Source organism: Haemaphysalis longicornis, unplaced genomic scaffold, assembly GCF_048455015.1.
Source record: "Haemaphysalis longicornis isolate Haplotype H1 unplaced genomic scaffold, Haemaphysalis longicornis Haplotype H1 scaffold_2, whole genome shotgun sequence".
NCBI lineage: Eukaryota > Metazoa > Arthropoda > Arachnida > Ixodida > Ixodidae > Haemaphysalis > Haemaphysalis longicornis.
In genome coordinates, this window is record NW_027526295.1 from 259,533,518 (window position 1) to 259,548,356 (window position 14,839).

Genomic DNA, 14,839 nt, shown 5'->3' on the forward strand with positions numbered 1-14,839 from the left:
GATTTGGTGGAAGTAACATTTAATCAGCATAATAGCGTAAATGGAAATAATTGGTGGAACGGAATTTTGGTAAAAACAGAAAAAAGAAAGAAGAATAGGATAAAACAAATGACCGAAATAAAAAATACGAATTTTGTGCGTCTCCGCTAAACAACCAATAAATTAGGAGTGCCCGAAAAAAAAAACGTTAAGAATAGGAACAAAAACAGTGGAAATAAGCAAACCGTGTAACGCCCAGCATTTCTACAAAAAGGCCTAAAAGGGCGGAAGTAACACATTTAATTCTTATAATAGTGTAATTGGAGATAATTCGTCGAACGGAGTTTTGATAAACCAAAAAAATACAAGAAACAGAAAAATAAAAACTCCACAAAATAACTGACAAAATAAAAAATATGGATCTTATACACCTCTCCCGATAAACGGAGACTCAACTAAATATGCACGGAAAAAGACGATGAAAATACGAATGAAATATTCGCGATAACGCGCCTACTCCACACTACACCATGACAAATACGGAGTTAGTGAAGTAAAGACACTTAATCGGTATAGTAGTGTAATGTTACATCGTTTCCATAGACAAAAAACCGAAGATAACTTAAAAACAATAAAAGAATCCTCATATTTGACTACTCGTAGCCAGATCAGACTGTAAAGCACTCCTAATATACACAATCGGCGTAAGAGTACTACGAATTACTAGACACTTCTCTGAATTTCTGCAGATTCTTTTTGTTTTAGCCAACCAAATATATCGTGGTGCCATTTTGTGGAGAAACTGTCTTGTATTTTTGCATTCCCTGTTTCTGGTATATGATGTGTATTACAGCCTGGGGGCTGTTGTTATTAAATGTGTTCCTCAAACAAATCACATTTTTCATAACTCACAGCATCTGTATCGTCGCAATTTACTGCTATAATGTGCTCCTCGTTTACGGTATTAGAGAGAGGGCTAAACAAACAAACAAACAAACCAACCAACCAACAGACAAACAAACAAACAAGCAAGCAAACATACAAACAAGCACGCACGCAAGCAAACAAGCAAGCAAACAAATCCCTAAAGTTTTACATGAGACTGTTTTGACGCCCTCTGAGAAAAAGTTCCTTTGGACATTTGTTCTTGCAACGCCTGCTCAAGCAAAGAAAACCTCACTAAAGGCTCTTTGAAACCGCCTCAATTTTTTTCTCTTGGGCATTGCGAAAGAATGTGTGCATATATAGATAGCTACGTTGCGTTCGAAAGTGATATCGTTTTTAAAATTGCAATTTCAGGGACAGTATGTCAACTGTTTGCACTTCTACCAGCTTAATCAGCGGGTGGCCGGAAAGAGAAAAGCGACCATGCCATCTTCAACTTGGATATATCTGTGAGTAGTTGGGGGGGGGGGGGGGGTGTAGGTTTCGGGCGAGCGGGCACTTTAGGCCCTACAGGCCCTACAGTTGCAGGCACTACAGGCTTTGGTGGTGCTATTTTCGAAGGGGGTTGAAGGAAGGAGGGACAGCCACCCTTGTTCACTCCTTGCTCTTGGATTTGCCAGTGTCCTAGATATACTAAATTAACATACTGGAAGCTCTCTCTTCAGTTAGGTAACGCAATATTAGGATAAGTAGAAGAGTATAAGTACCTTTGACAGGTTGTCAGTGCTGATCCCAACCATGATAAAGAAATCCGGCGCAGCATACGTATGGGCTGGGGTGCACTGGACAAGCACTCCCAAATACTGAGAAGTAAGCTAACCCCAAACGCTGTCTGGTCGCAGTGGTCAACATCCTCGGCCTGTAGTTTAAATAAAAAAGTATGTTACTAAACTAACCCTGTCGCTAAAAAGGATAGTATTCGACGAATGCCTACTGCTGGTGATATTACATATAAGGCAGAAGAATAGCCCTATACTGAACAACTGAAAAGAAAACTAGGGTCCGCTTAACGGGTCATGGAAGGAAGGATAATAGGAGTAGCACTCAAGGACAGAAAACGAGCATCCTGGAATTGTTAACAAATTTGGACGGAAGGCATGCAACTCAAATTAACAAGAATTGAACTTGGGCTCGCTATGTAGTGAGACAAAAGGACAACTGGCGGACACCAGGGTAACATAGTAGCTATTGAGAGATGGGGCTGAAGTAAGGGAACACCGTTATGCGTTGATGAAGGCACGAATTAAGAAAATACGGTGGCATGGAATGAATATGGGCAGTGCCGGATAGGAGTGGGTGGAAATCAACGGGACAGGCCTTCGTCCCGCAGGACTTAAATAGGTTCGTGATGGTGATAAAATAGTGAAGACTCAAATCTGCAACTGTGAAATGACACTGAAAATACTGCGGCTGCAAAAGGAGAACACAAAGTGCCTACACGGAGAGGTTCTGCTGTGGGGCAGTGTTTGAATAAAATATTTAACAGGCTGCATCGTTCGAACTCGCTTTTTTAACACGGAATACCATCCTGCATAAATGCGGCTTAAACAAAGGTATGCTAGTTTGTTCCTTGTAAGTGACGCCCTCCTGCAATCTTCTTCCTAGAAAACAAGAGAACTTCATCAACTCGCGGTGAAATGTTATTTATTGAGTATCAAAAGTCCACAGAGATAAGAAATAAATAAACTCTTTAATGTTAAATCTCCGAATATTCTCTAGCTTATAGCAATAAAATTAAGTGTATGTAAGATAGCGATTTCCAATGCCCTTTCTAATTTTAAAGAATTTTTCATCGTCTTGTTTCAGGTAAGCAAGAAAAGCCCTGGACTTGTGTACCACCCCAGGGGAGGGCCAAGCTTCACGTTGGCAAGTACTTGCATTCCGCCGTTGTTCGCTTGTGTGAACATGCCTACAATTGTGACCACACACGAAACATATACTGCTATTTCTCTTGTGCCCATGTACGACAGAACACAGAGAGGAGACGGGAGTAAGCCACACGGAAATGTGCGTCAGCAGAGAAGAGTTGACCTTTGAAGAGAGCGTCATCGTTTGCGAGGAACTTGGCATGACTCTCTTCCCGTGGAAGCGTTTTGATGCTGAAGAGCACGAGAGGCTGTTCGATGAGAACAATTACACAAGCTTTTGGGTTGTTCCTCAAGAAGGGTATGGAAGCAACTTTTGAGATTGGTGTATAGCACAGCGTTCGAACGCAGCTTCCTCTTTAGTTCCAAATAGGAGCAGAAAGCGCCAGAAACACAGTGGTGCATAAAACGACCCTTAGAGAAGTCAGTAGTCCACATTTGACTGCCAGGATAATACTGGCCACAGTTTTTCTTGTGGCAGTCCTTGTACCAATAAGCTCCCTTAGCGCAGAAACCGTTGCTTTATCCTAGAATTTCACTCCATCACTGAGCATTGTATAAAATAAGTGTAAGAGCATACATCTACAGTATAAAGGCCGAAAAGCAAAAATCAAATGCCTGGGATGGAAGTCTGGTCCTTTGAAGCCCACTCCCAATATGTACAAAAATACCGAGGCTGTTTGTAATCTACGCCTTATATTCCTACTTAGTAGTGCTTTGATCTAGCTGGTATAAGATGTTGACTGGTGCAGAATACAATATGTGAAGGCTTGTACAAGGGTGTAGACCTAGTGCCACGTTTGTCTTTTGCCCTGAGCACTCCTGTCTGGCACTTTACACCTGTGGTCATGTTTACAGGCTTCCGATGGCAGGGTTACAAACTAAGCGCACTTTGAATGTCACTACACTGACACAATCCTGAGGCCATGTAATCTAAGACATCTGAACTGAATATTGTTCTTTCATGAACGACCAGAAGTTCGCAATTACACTGCCAAGTTTGCCGCCCGTTCCTGGCGCCTATTTTGAGTGCGCAGAGCAAAAACACTCTTGTGGAGCGAGTGAATGCATGTATTTACATTAGCACAATTACCCTTACTGCAAATTCCTCACCCAGATCTGGGTGCTACATTGCAACAAAATCTATTAAATACCTTTCTTTCATTTGTATAGAAGCGGATTCTACGTGATGGGTATTGAAGGCGCAGCGCTGTTACATTGAAACGTTCTTTCCACGCATATTCTCTCCTGAACATCTGCTACAGGCGGGGTACATGTCGTTTCTGGGGAAGCCATCTGGATTTTTGAACCTAAGGTAAAAAAGATCGGATGACCTTAATATCAATTGTAGTTTCTTTTTATAATTGCAGAAGTGATAGATTTGTTGCGGTCATTTGTCAGTACAATGAAATGCTTTTTATTGCAGGTTATTTATGTTACAGTGCTTTGACTGCAAGATCCCGTAATTGCTCCTCATACAGTTTGTTTCTGTTTCCCCACCGAGGAAAGATGAAACCTCTACACAAGTTTTGCATTAAAATAACTCCTGTGTGTGCGTCTTTTTTTTTCAGAGGTCCTTCCAAATGCGTCGTCATCCATGAAAGTGGCTTTCTACAAATGGATGCTGACTGCTCAGACAAGCATCATGCCGTTTGTACATGTAAGTGCTAGTTAAATGGGCCATGAAGATGAAATGCCAGGTTGATTCGTTGAAGACTGTCCTCTAGACGTAACAATGGTACAAATTTTTGTGTGAACTTCAAAAAATAATTACATTACATCTACTCAAAAGAAAACGGGTAAAGGAGTGGCGACTCACGACCTAGGTACCGTCATGACCAGCCTTATGACGTCATAGGGACTAACTTTAAAAACTTGTCGCTGGGCTAGTTGGTAAATACTTAAAGACAGAAGAAAACGTGGCGCAAACTAGAAGTGGGCGAAGAAAACAAGGTAAGACAGATACAGGCGCCAAGACAGATACATGGCGCCTGTATCTGTCTTAGCTTGTTTTCCTCGTCCACGTCTAGTTCGCGCCACGTTTTCTTCTTTTTTAAGGGACTGACTTGTTCATGCGATTGGACTCAAGTTCTGTTTGAATTGCAATTGAATTCGAATTTGAAAGGGTTTTGATGGCTATACCACTTGAATTTTAATGGGTATTTAACACATTGATAACCCTGTATTTAGTATTTGAATCACTACGGATGTGTTTCAGTGTGGCATTTGAATTCTCCTTCCTACTTATTTTTTACGCTAGTACTATCCTTCAGAGCTAGAGTGGTGTTGAGTGAGCTACCGATAGCTAGTTCTTTCAAATGAAAGTAGCCGGTATTTTAACTTTATGAATCCTCCATAATTTGGTTTTCTGGCTTTTTCCTGAACCTTTTATTAAGTATTAAAGGGTTAAACTAACAAGATATAGTGACAAAAGCTTTTCCACGATGATTTTATTCAGTAAATAAGATGCAAGGCTCCCCAACCACTTATTAGTAGTGAACACAAAAGCATTAATGTCAACTCAAATGCTGCGCGGCGCTCTGTACCATCCAGTGCACCCTTGATCGCGTGTGACTGCTGCGCCCCAGGGCGACATGCGCAAAAGCGTTCAGAGCACGAAGGTCGTTGCTATGCGTACTGAAATCAAACCGAATTACCCAGAAGCATTCTCCCCTGTTTGATTTTGTAGCCTTCCTGCAGGGCCCAAAGCTCGTCCAGGGCACTGCAGTTTAAAGGGTCCAGGAAGATAAAAAAACAACTCTGTTCGGTTTCAAAGAAATGACCTTCCATAACTTATTCAGCTTTACCCGAGTCAGGAGAGACGCTTTTAACAGTGGAGCTGCTCAAGCTTTCTTCTGTCCGTACGAATCGTTAACAGGAAATTCCGCTCACCGGAATGCCGAGGGGGAAAATGCTGGGCAAAGATTAGTGAGAGAAAGCGGCGAGGAAGCAAGGAGCCCACCAGCAAGGGCTTAGAGTGCGCCCCTCAAGAAAAAATTAAAGCCGTTTCATTCAGCGTAAAAGCTACCGGAAGTGCAGAGCACTGATTCGCCATAATGGACTGTAGCGCCGTTATCCGCTCACTGCTGCCACCCAATGCAATTCAAATTTCCCGCCTTTGCAGCGCTTGCGCGCCCCCTGCCTGAAACTGCCCCAGCGGGAGTTCTGTTCTTTTTGTGCTTGCTTTTCCTCCCGCACGTGCCGACGTTGCACCGCCACTTTTTTTCGCTTGCTATCGTAAAAACCAACCCAACGAGCGTTCCTAACCAAATGAACGCGGGCGCTGCCGATTAATTACGTATATTTTGCCTCAAATGTACCTGCAGTTTTCTTTGCGCTAAACAAAGGGGAGATGTATGACAAGCGCCAGCGGTTCACGATTTTCGAACGCTTATGACTATATAAAAAGCTTGGCTTTTGAAGCCTCTGGGTTACGCCGCGACGACCGCCGTTAGGACGGAACACCATGTCGCTCTACTTGGGTCCAGCAAGCGAGCTACGACGACAAGGTGAGGCCCTAAAGTGCTCTGCACTTAAAAATGCAGTTAGAGAGATCCCGGGAACTAACCAGTGGGAAACCCTAAAGGCCCTAGGGGTACGTGGTTAGCAGCGGCTGGGAAGAAGTAACATGTGCATCCAATTGAAAAAAATTGGTCGCGTATCTGCTCCTTTCGTTGCAAATGTCGTCAAAAGACGATAGTCTTTGTAGACACTTGCCAAGGAAATGCCCCCCTTTGCTTTCCCGCTCACCTCTCATGCTGTTCCTGTACCGTCGCGCTCATCCCAAGGTAAACACACTAAATGTTTGCGCAAGGCGATTTGAATTTACCGCGTTCCACTGCTACAGGCCGGTTTCCTCGATGCCAGCGCTGCAGTACGGCGGAGACGCGCGTGAATGAAGGCGGCTGACTACAAGGTTTATAGACCCGCGTGGCCGTGCTCCACGTGCGTTCCAAGCAGAACGTGTAACCTAGCTAGTGGAACCTTTCGTTGCTGTTGCAGCGTGATTTCTCATATGCCACCAGGAGGCGGCGGTTTTCTGCAGTAGATGTAGAATATCATTTGTTATCGAAAAACCAAGCAATCTATAAAGGAACACTGCAAATACCCCGTGTGTACTAATTTTCTGTCTTATATTTGCGTAATGTCTTGTTCTTGTTCAACAAAGTTGACAAGTATGAATATATAAACCGTGCTTAGACGTTCACATTTGGCTGTGAGTATATAAGACTACTGTGCAATATCAATTTTACTTTAGCCGGGTGGCTTAATCGAGTTACAGACAGACAGACGGATGGACAGACAGACAGACAGACATACAGACAGACCAACATTTCTGGGTTTAAGTAGCCCAAGAAAGACTATCGTCTTTAAAAGAACGCTTCCGTGGTACGAATCGAACCTGGGTCTCTAGCTTTATAAAACCGGCGTCTATCGGTTAGTGCTATCATTTTTGCCAGTATTACATAATAATCATACGATTTTTATGCGCGTCCAAGGCGCACTTTATAAGCAGACTACAAACATCCAGAGTTTAGGAAGGGGAACAAGGGAAAAGTTCTAACCAAAAGTCCGGAAGGCACACACGCATCAAGATGGTAGGGCCATTTTAGGGGCTCACTTTGGAAGGCTTACATCGCATTCGGGACGCACAGCATTCCCTTTGGGTTTGTTGCACTGGCGTTGGCTTTGGACATTGGCTTAGTTGAAGTGGACTTCGGATTCAAACTTTGGCGGTTATGATTTTCGTCTTTTTGAGGGTGTATTGTCGACTTCGAGTTAACTCAGTTTTCATGGAGAAAGCTTCGCTTTTTAAGAACAAGCTTCGCATTTTAATCATCTTTCTCTAAAGCAAGAGGCAGACCTGAAAAAACCCAAGTTAAAGCTAGTCAAGACCAGCAGCTCCGCTGTTTGCTCACTCTTCGCATCTCAATTGCGAGGGTGGCCGATTTTTTTAAACCGAAAATGCGAAAGATATTTAAAAAAAGCTTTCAAATTTCGCGTTACAGTTGACATATTCTGGGAAGTTGTGACGGGATATGGGCCAGCACTAAAAACATAGTTATAGTGTGTTAACTGCACGTTGCGTTCAAATAAAACCACCAAACAGAACTAGAGGGCAGACAAAAATCGCCCAGTCATGTTTCTTGGCGGTGGCTACAGTCGGCGGCTGCCAATCGTTGAAAAAGATTTTGTGACGTCATAGAGAAATCGCCGAAAAGAGGCCGTGAGCTGGCGTTGCTTCTTATGTGAGGGGTGAAGCATCTTGGGACCTCACTTTGTCCGTGGCTTGTCCGTTGGCGTCCGTGGACACAGTGTTTCGCATGCGTGAGGAGCATTGGATTGGATTGGATTGGATTGGATTGAATTGGATTTTAATTGGATTGGAATTGTATATACTGTGCACACGCGTTGTAACTCATTTACATGCGCGAGTGGGCAATGCCACGGGTGATTTACGGTAAGAACGATCCCCAGTGCTTCGCCCACTCTTCATGATTCACTTTTTTTTATTCATTTACCCTAAAGACCCTTACGGGCGTTACATAGGGGTCACAATGAAAAAAAAAACACATTGTAACATTAAAAACAGCAACACCCATAAAAATGCGAATACAAATACATTCATGTCGAAATGCATAGTTTAAAAAAAAAGGGGGTGCACAAAAGGCGCACGACAGTTATCCAATTCCTAAAATGCGAGGGTTAAAAAATGACCCAGGTTCAAAATAACACAAACATCGAACATTGAACCAATCCAAGAGGTTCAAAAATGACTCAAACACTGAAAAATGATTTACACATTGAGAAATAACTGTAACTCTTTGATAAATGAGTCGTGATTACTGAGGGTGACGATGTTACCTGGGAGCTGATTCCAGTGACGAATAGCAAGTAAGAGTGGCGAGAAGAAAAATAGGTTGGTACGCGCGAATATTGGTTGAACTTTGAATGCATGATCTAAACGGGAAAAAACACGACCAGCGGGTCTTATGTGTGAGGCAGCGAAAGAAGAACTAGCTGTGGTATAGCCTACGAAAAACCGATAAAAGACTATGAAGCCGGCGTTGTTGTAGAGGTGGTAAGTTCAGGGATTGTTTCATTTCTGTTATACTTGTTGTTCGTGAGTAGTTCCTGAGAATGAATCGTGCAGCTTTATTTTGGAGTGCCTCAAGTTTATTTACGAGATACGACTGATGAGGGTTCCAGATTAGCGCTGCATATTCAATCTTTGATCGAACAAGTGTTTGGTAGGCCAGAAGCTTTGCGGATGTGTTAGCTGCGTGAATTTTTTTCTTTAAGGTCTCTATTATTGGTTTGAAGTTGGCGATAAAGTTGGTATTATGGTGATCGAGATACAAAAAGCCTTCATAATGAACCCAACTTGCCTTTTGTGTCCATGGCCCCTTAAAGTGACTGGTTAACACTGCATTGCCTCGCAGAATTAGAGGAATTTATCAAAAATAAATACTTTTCCCTCTGTCTTTCTTCTAGCTTGATGTCATATAAGAAATGAATGTTCTATCCTATTTCAGTAGACACCATAATCCCTGGCGTTACTATAAGCCACTGTGATCCAGCCATCGGGTGTTCATCAACGACAGCTACTTCCACCCCAAGCACACATAAAGGTAACACGTGTAAACGGGTTCCCAACCATCATATGCCCTGCTTCTGTCCTGTTGTGGCTGCAATGTTAATAATGTTAACAATCAATGCCCCGATATCTCTGTATTTCGGGCACAACTGTAGTCTGTAGAAGAGAAAGTGTAGGGATTATTACACGTACATCGAAAATGTTGAGATCGAATTCTAAGTGTGGGTACGTCATAGAGAACTCACGCGCAAGTTAATTATTAAAACGAATAGACTGTAAGTTTCAATCCGCATGTTCTAAAATATGCTGAGTCACGAATTGCCGTGAGAAATACTGCGTTATCATGCAAACTTTCCTAAAGGTATAGGTATTATTAATTTCATGGCAACATGACTTTTTATTTTGTGATGTCCGCCATTGTTATTTAGATATGTTAACAGGAAACACGTGTGCTGAAAGTATTGCAGAAGCAAACTGTTGGTAGTCACACCTTAGAGGGGTTATCTGAAATTAGGTGAATTTACTATCTATCAAGTGAGTAATTTTTAGGCAGTTGAGCCAATATACGCTCAACCCTTGGATACTCTTTTTTTTTTTGCTTTTGGGGCCTTACTGAATCTCCTTTCCAGCCGATGAAGTAGCCGACAGCATTGACAAAATGCCCAGAATTTTGAGTTTACAATGCCAGAAGAAAAAATTGCCCTTTTGCCCTTAGGGCTTTCCAATCCTTAGTTTGAAGATTTATGTAGGACAAAATAGGAACGTCACATTTCTTTTCAGCCATGACCGGAGTAACTGCAGTGAGTACCACCTCTGAATTTGAGTGTGATCCAGTCTTCGGATGTACATCACCCAAAACCCAGACAGCAAACTCCGGCCATTATGGTGAACGTAGCTCTAATGGTAAGGCCATTTTAGTCTTTTCACAGGTACCATAAGCGCTATGGTGGTACACCTATGGTCACCTTCATAATTACCTAAACTTTTATCGACTCTAGCACCCATATATTGGTGCATGTATAAATGACGTGTTCACTAAAATGATCCTGAGGTCTGGTCATATCCATTAGTTTCATTACCACTGAACATAGGTCGGCAAAACAGAAAGAACTCACTCAAACTCAATCACAAATTTTTTCATTGATGCTGTACTCAATCAAACTCAGACTCAAAAAACTCGTCTGTTCTCAAAATCACTCATACTCAATCATAACATACTTATTTGAAATCGTACTCACTTGTACTCAAACTCATTTGTCCTCACGAGTATTCGTACTCAATCTGTACTCATGAGTACAACCTGTAATCATGAGTACTCAATCTGTACTCATGATTACTCAATCTATACTCATCAGTACTCAATCTGCATTCATGAGTACTCAATTTGTATTACTCACGAATACTCAACAGTACTCAGTACCCCCAGGCACGATTAAGTGTCCGCGTAGATTGGCGTCCGTTCGTATACAGATCACAGTCCGCTTATTCGCAGTTGCTCGATGCTGGCGTTTGTTTTTTGTTGCTTCAAATACTAGAAACTTCGTTACAGCGCGTTTGTCTCGATGAGGTTCGGTGAATATCAAATCGGCTTGTTTTTTAATGTGTGCCGTGGTATTCACCTCGTCGTGCCTGAACTTGACAGCGTTTACGGCGTTGCGTTAGTCGCGTCGCTTCCGTCGGCGACCGTGTTACTGTAACTCGTTGCGTGCTTGATGGACGTGGGAGCGCAGGCGGCCGTTTTGTCCGCTGGCGAGCTGCGGTGTGCACGGATGGCATAGTTCGGCACGTTGAGGACGTTGCTTCGATGGAGGTGTGCGTTGCGTATGGTGCGGAAGCCGGTTGGCTTTTCGTTTAGCGTGCGGTGGCGTGGTGTTGTCGTGGGGTGGCGGGGTGGTTCGGTTAAAATCCTTGAGGCTCCGTGCTCGCATTCGCCGTGATTTCTTCGAAAGTGAAACCGTCAGGCGTAGTTCGTCTCGTCCATTCGGCCCACATTCCTTGGCGTCGTAAGCGTCACTTCATCGGTAGGGTGTTCGATGCCGTCGTCTGGATCGGGCTCATTCGTTGGCGTTCTTGCCGTGTCCGTGTCGTCGCTCAAGCTCCCCTCTTTTGCCCGTTGTTTCGAGAATGCTAAAATCTCTATCTCTCCTGTACAAGCAGGCTCGAAAGCGTTCCGTTCGTCCCGAGTCTGCTTGCTCGCGGTTGCGTCCTCTTGTACGAAATGGGGTTCGTCGTGTGAGTCTCGATCGGAGGAGGAGCGGGCGCCGGTGATCTTGTACGTTCCGACTCGGACGTGCCGCAAGCGCTGGCCGTGTCGTTGCTCGTTGACGGACCTACCTGCACGAGTGTAATGCCGTTCGTTCGCTGGACTCGGGTTGGAGCAGCGGGTGCCGGAGAGCTCATACGTTCCGGTAGGGTTGAACCGCGTGCGCTGGGTTATTTGTTGCTTGTAGCCAGGTTGATTTCTGCGGTTGTGACATTCGCTGGCCAAGTCCGGATTGCATCACCAGAAACGGAGGATGTCGCAAATATGGGTTTCCTGCGTGTGTGCTGGCTTGGTCGCGTTCCGTGCGCTTTGCATTTCGTTCGCCGTGGTCAGCTCCACCGGTCCAATTTGGATGTCGTTCGTCACCTCTGGTGCGTTTCGTGCGCTGTGCGTCTCGGTTTTTCTGGGAAGCTCCCCTAACATTGGTGTTCGGTCATTCGCCACGTATTCTGCGTTCAGTGCGCCGTGCGTCTCGCTCGTCGTGGCATATCCACCTATCCGGATGCGATGTCGTTGGTTGCGCGGACCGGGGCCGGTACAGCACGTGCCGAAAATGTGCGTACTGGCCCCGTTGCGTTTTGCGCTTTCAGCGTTTCGTTCGTGTGCGTCTGGACCTGAAGAGCGGGTGCCAGGCACGTGGTGCTTTCTGGCTCATGCAAGCTGCGTACGTTGCGTGCCTCGTTGCTCGCTGCGGGAATGACCTGCGCGCGGGCGATGTAGTTCGTCGATTGGCTCGGTGTCAGAGCAGCGTGTGCTCGTGATCACGCCAGAAAATCACTGAACGCTTTCGTTTTTGTAATCGTAGCGATTACCTAGGAGAGGTCTGGTGAGCAGGCAATTACAGTTTTGCATGCGTAGTCTCGTTCGTGTGCGTGCCGTCGTGCATGCTGCCTGTGTCCGAATCTCGTGCAGTTCAGGCACTGTTGCAAAATTGTGGATAACTCTCGCTAGTTGTCTCAGAAAACTTTTTCGTTTTTCACGCAGCATCCTCCTCCCAAACAGCGGCGCTTGCAAGTTCCTCTGCCGTTTGTCGTGGCAAGCAGCCTGAAGTATCGTTGGCACACTCGTTCGTTAAGAGAGCTGGCGACGTGGCTTGTTGTCCACTTGAAGACGCAAGACAATGCCGTCCTTACGGCCAGAGCAATGGAGCTCTCGTAATCGTAGTGCGATCACGAACTGCTGTTTCTTCGTTGAACAAAGGACCTAACGTTCCGTTGAAGTCAGCAGTGGGCCGACCACCGTTGACGTGGGGTCCGTCGGTTCCCCACGTCTGCGTGTCGCAGTCTCGTAGTCGTGGTGCGGTTCGCCCGCGTCGTTGGTCTGTTTGTCCGTTCGTCCTACCGTGGCCTCAAATCCTGATCCTGTCGACTGCACCTTGTTTGCTAGGTCGTGGCTCGAATGAAAGGCTAAACAGGAAAATGTTTTAAATGTTTAACTAATTAGACATACTGAGGTTACATATACATCAGGACAAAGGAGCACGGGAAGAAAACGTCTTACATTGTGCACTGTCGTAGGGCCACGCACTACGCGAAGGCGCATACACGGGAGAGAGCTAAACGGAACTTAAGCACTCGCGTTGCTTGTGGCGTCTCCTCGTATTCCCAGAAATAAAGCACCGGAGTCGGGGGCGCGTCGTGCAGTTGTGGGAATGGGGGGCTTCTCGGCGCTTCCGTGGCCATAAATTGCGGTTTTATGCGTGTCTTCTGGCGGCAGCATTTCTCGTACGTTTTCGTTTCTCGGTGCGCTCAAATTCTGCGTATCATCGGAGCTTATTGACACTACTCACTTCTACTCAATCTGTACTCACCTGTATTTCCTGGTACATAATCTGCACTAACATTTGATCGTATTCAACAATGTTTCTACTAATTCGGTCAATTATGCAAGGTGGCAAATATCATCGTTACACAGATATCATCGTTATCATTGTTAAATATCATTGTTACAAATATCATTGTTACCATTTGGTGCAGTGCAAATAAACTCCTTCAATGAGACAACGGTAGCCTTGAACAGGGAACCAAAGTTTCTAAATATTTTAGCGCTCTCGAAGCCCATCGTGTCGCTCAACGTTCGTCAGCACGTGTTTCTTTCTGCGGTTGTCATTGTTTGCATTTGATTTCAATATCGTGTAGAAAATTTATTTCTTAGTGAGAATAACTTTTCGTCGGTCTTGCCAGGTCAAACCAAGCCTGGATGCACGCTGTAGGGAGTAAATGTAGCAGGACCCGATGTTCCGTCGAGCCGTATCGGCTACATCCATCAATACCCTCAGTTACGGTTAACGCAACGTTGCATCATGCGAATTGGTACAGCTGATGCAATGTTGCATCGTGCAATGTTGCGTCATCCTCGGTAGCTCTTCGCAACACCTGCTAGGCAAGCAGTCCTTCCGAGTGACTGATTGGCGAGCACTCTTTTTGCGATTTCAAAATTACTCCTCTGACACCCTGTAGAACATGACAACTGCCATTCAATGCCAATATTGAAGCCGAAAATCGATAAGTGATCATTGTATGATTAACGTGGTCTTGTATTCTATTTGGTGTTGTTCTTTTGCGCGGGAGGAGGATACGGAGCAAATTTCCGGAGGAGGAGTTGCAACAAAAACAAGGAAAGAGCGGTCACGACGGTTTATATAAAAGGCCGAAAATTCGAGGTATGCGCAGTATGCGCATTCGGACCGTGGAGGTCAGTGAAAATGTGTTTCTCTGACGATTATAAGCCCAGCTATGGCTTCCTTGCACACGCACTCAGCGGACGACATAGTGATAGCGCAAGGTTTTAGTATGCCAGAGAGTTTGAAGGACCACTACGATAACATTGGCACCAGCAAGGATTTTTGCAACGTGACCTATCGCTGCAAGCACTGCAAGAAAAACCCCCACCTCCCGTCGCGGGAACCCCTGTGTAGATGCGACGCATAGGCGGAGCGGCGAAGGGACCGCGTTTTATAGCGCGCATAACGTTGAGGGGACTGCGTAAGCCGGTACCAGTCGATGACGACGTTGGCGTACTTGTAAAGCGGCGTGGACTCTAGGTGTTTGAGCCAAGCGTGGATGTTGCTTCGCCGGAGAACGGCACACCGGTTATATGCGCAGCACGCCCGAAGGAGAGGAAACCGCGGAAGAGAGAGTACTGCACATGCGCCGGCCCCAGCGCGTCTGCCGCGGCTATGACGCAACG

At 45.1% G+C, this 14,839-nt stretch overlaps 1 protein-coding gene across 4 annotated transcripts in view; it reads left to right on the top strand.

The window, feature by feature from the left end:
- LOC144170480 (uncharacterized) overlaps positions 1 to 14,839 on the top strand; it is a 99,075-nt gene that overhangs the window by 49,011 nt on the left and 35,225 nt on the right. For 3 of the 4 annotated variants that reach the window (XM_077700314.1, XM_077700313.1, XM_077700311.1), the window contains exons 10-15: positions 1,279 to 1,373; positions 2,731 to 2,790; positions 2,895 to 3,090; positions 4,361 to 4,449; positions 9,326 to 9,421; positions 10,168 to 10,290. In XM_077700314.1, coding sequence (XP_077556440.1) covers positions 1,279 to 1,373; positions 2,731 to 2,790; positions 2,895 to 3,090; positions 4,361 to 4,449; positions 9,326 to 9,421; positions 10,168 to 10,290 — 659 coding nt within the window. The remainder of the gene's footprint in view (positions 1 to 1,278; positions 1,374 to 2,730; positions 2,791 to 2,894; positions 3,091 to 4,360; positions 4,450 to 9,325; positions 9,422 to 10,167; positions 10,291 to 14,839) is intronic. The other variant, XM_077700312.1, reaches the window with a different exon arrangement.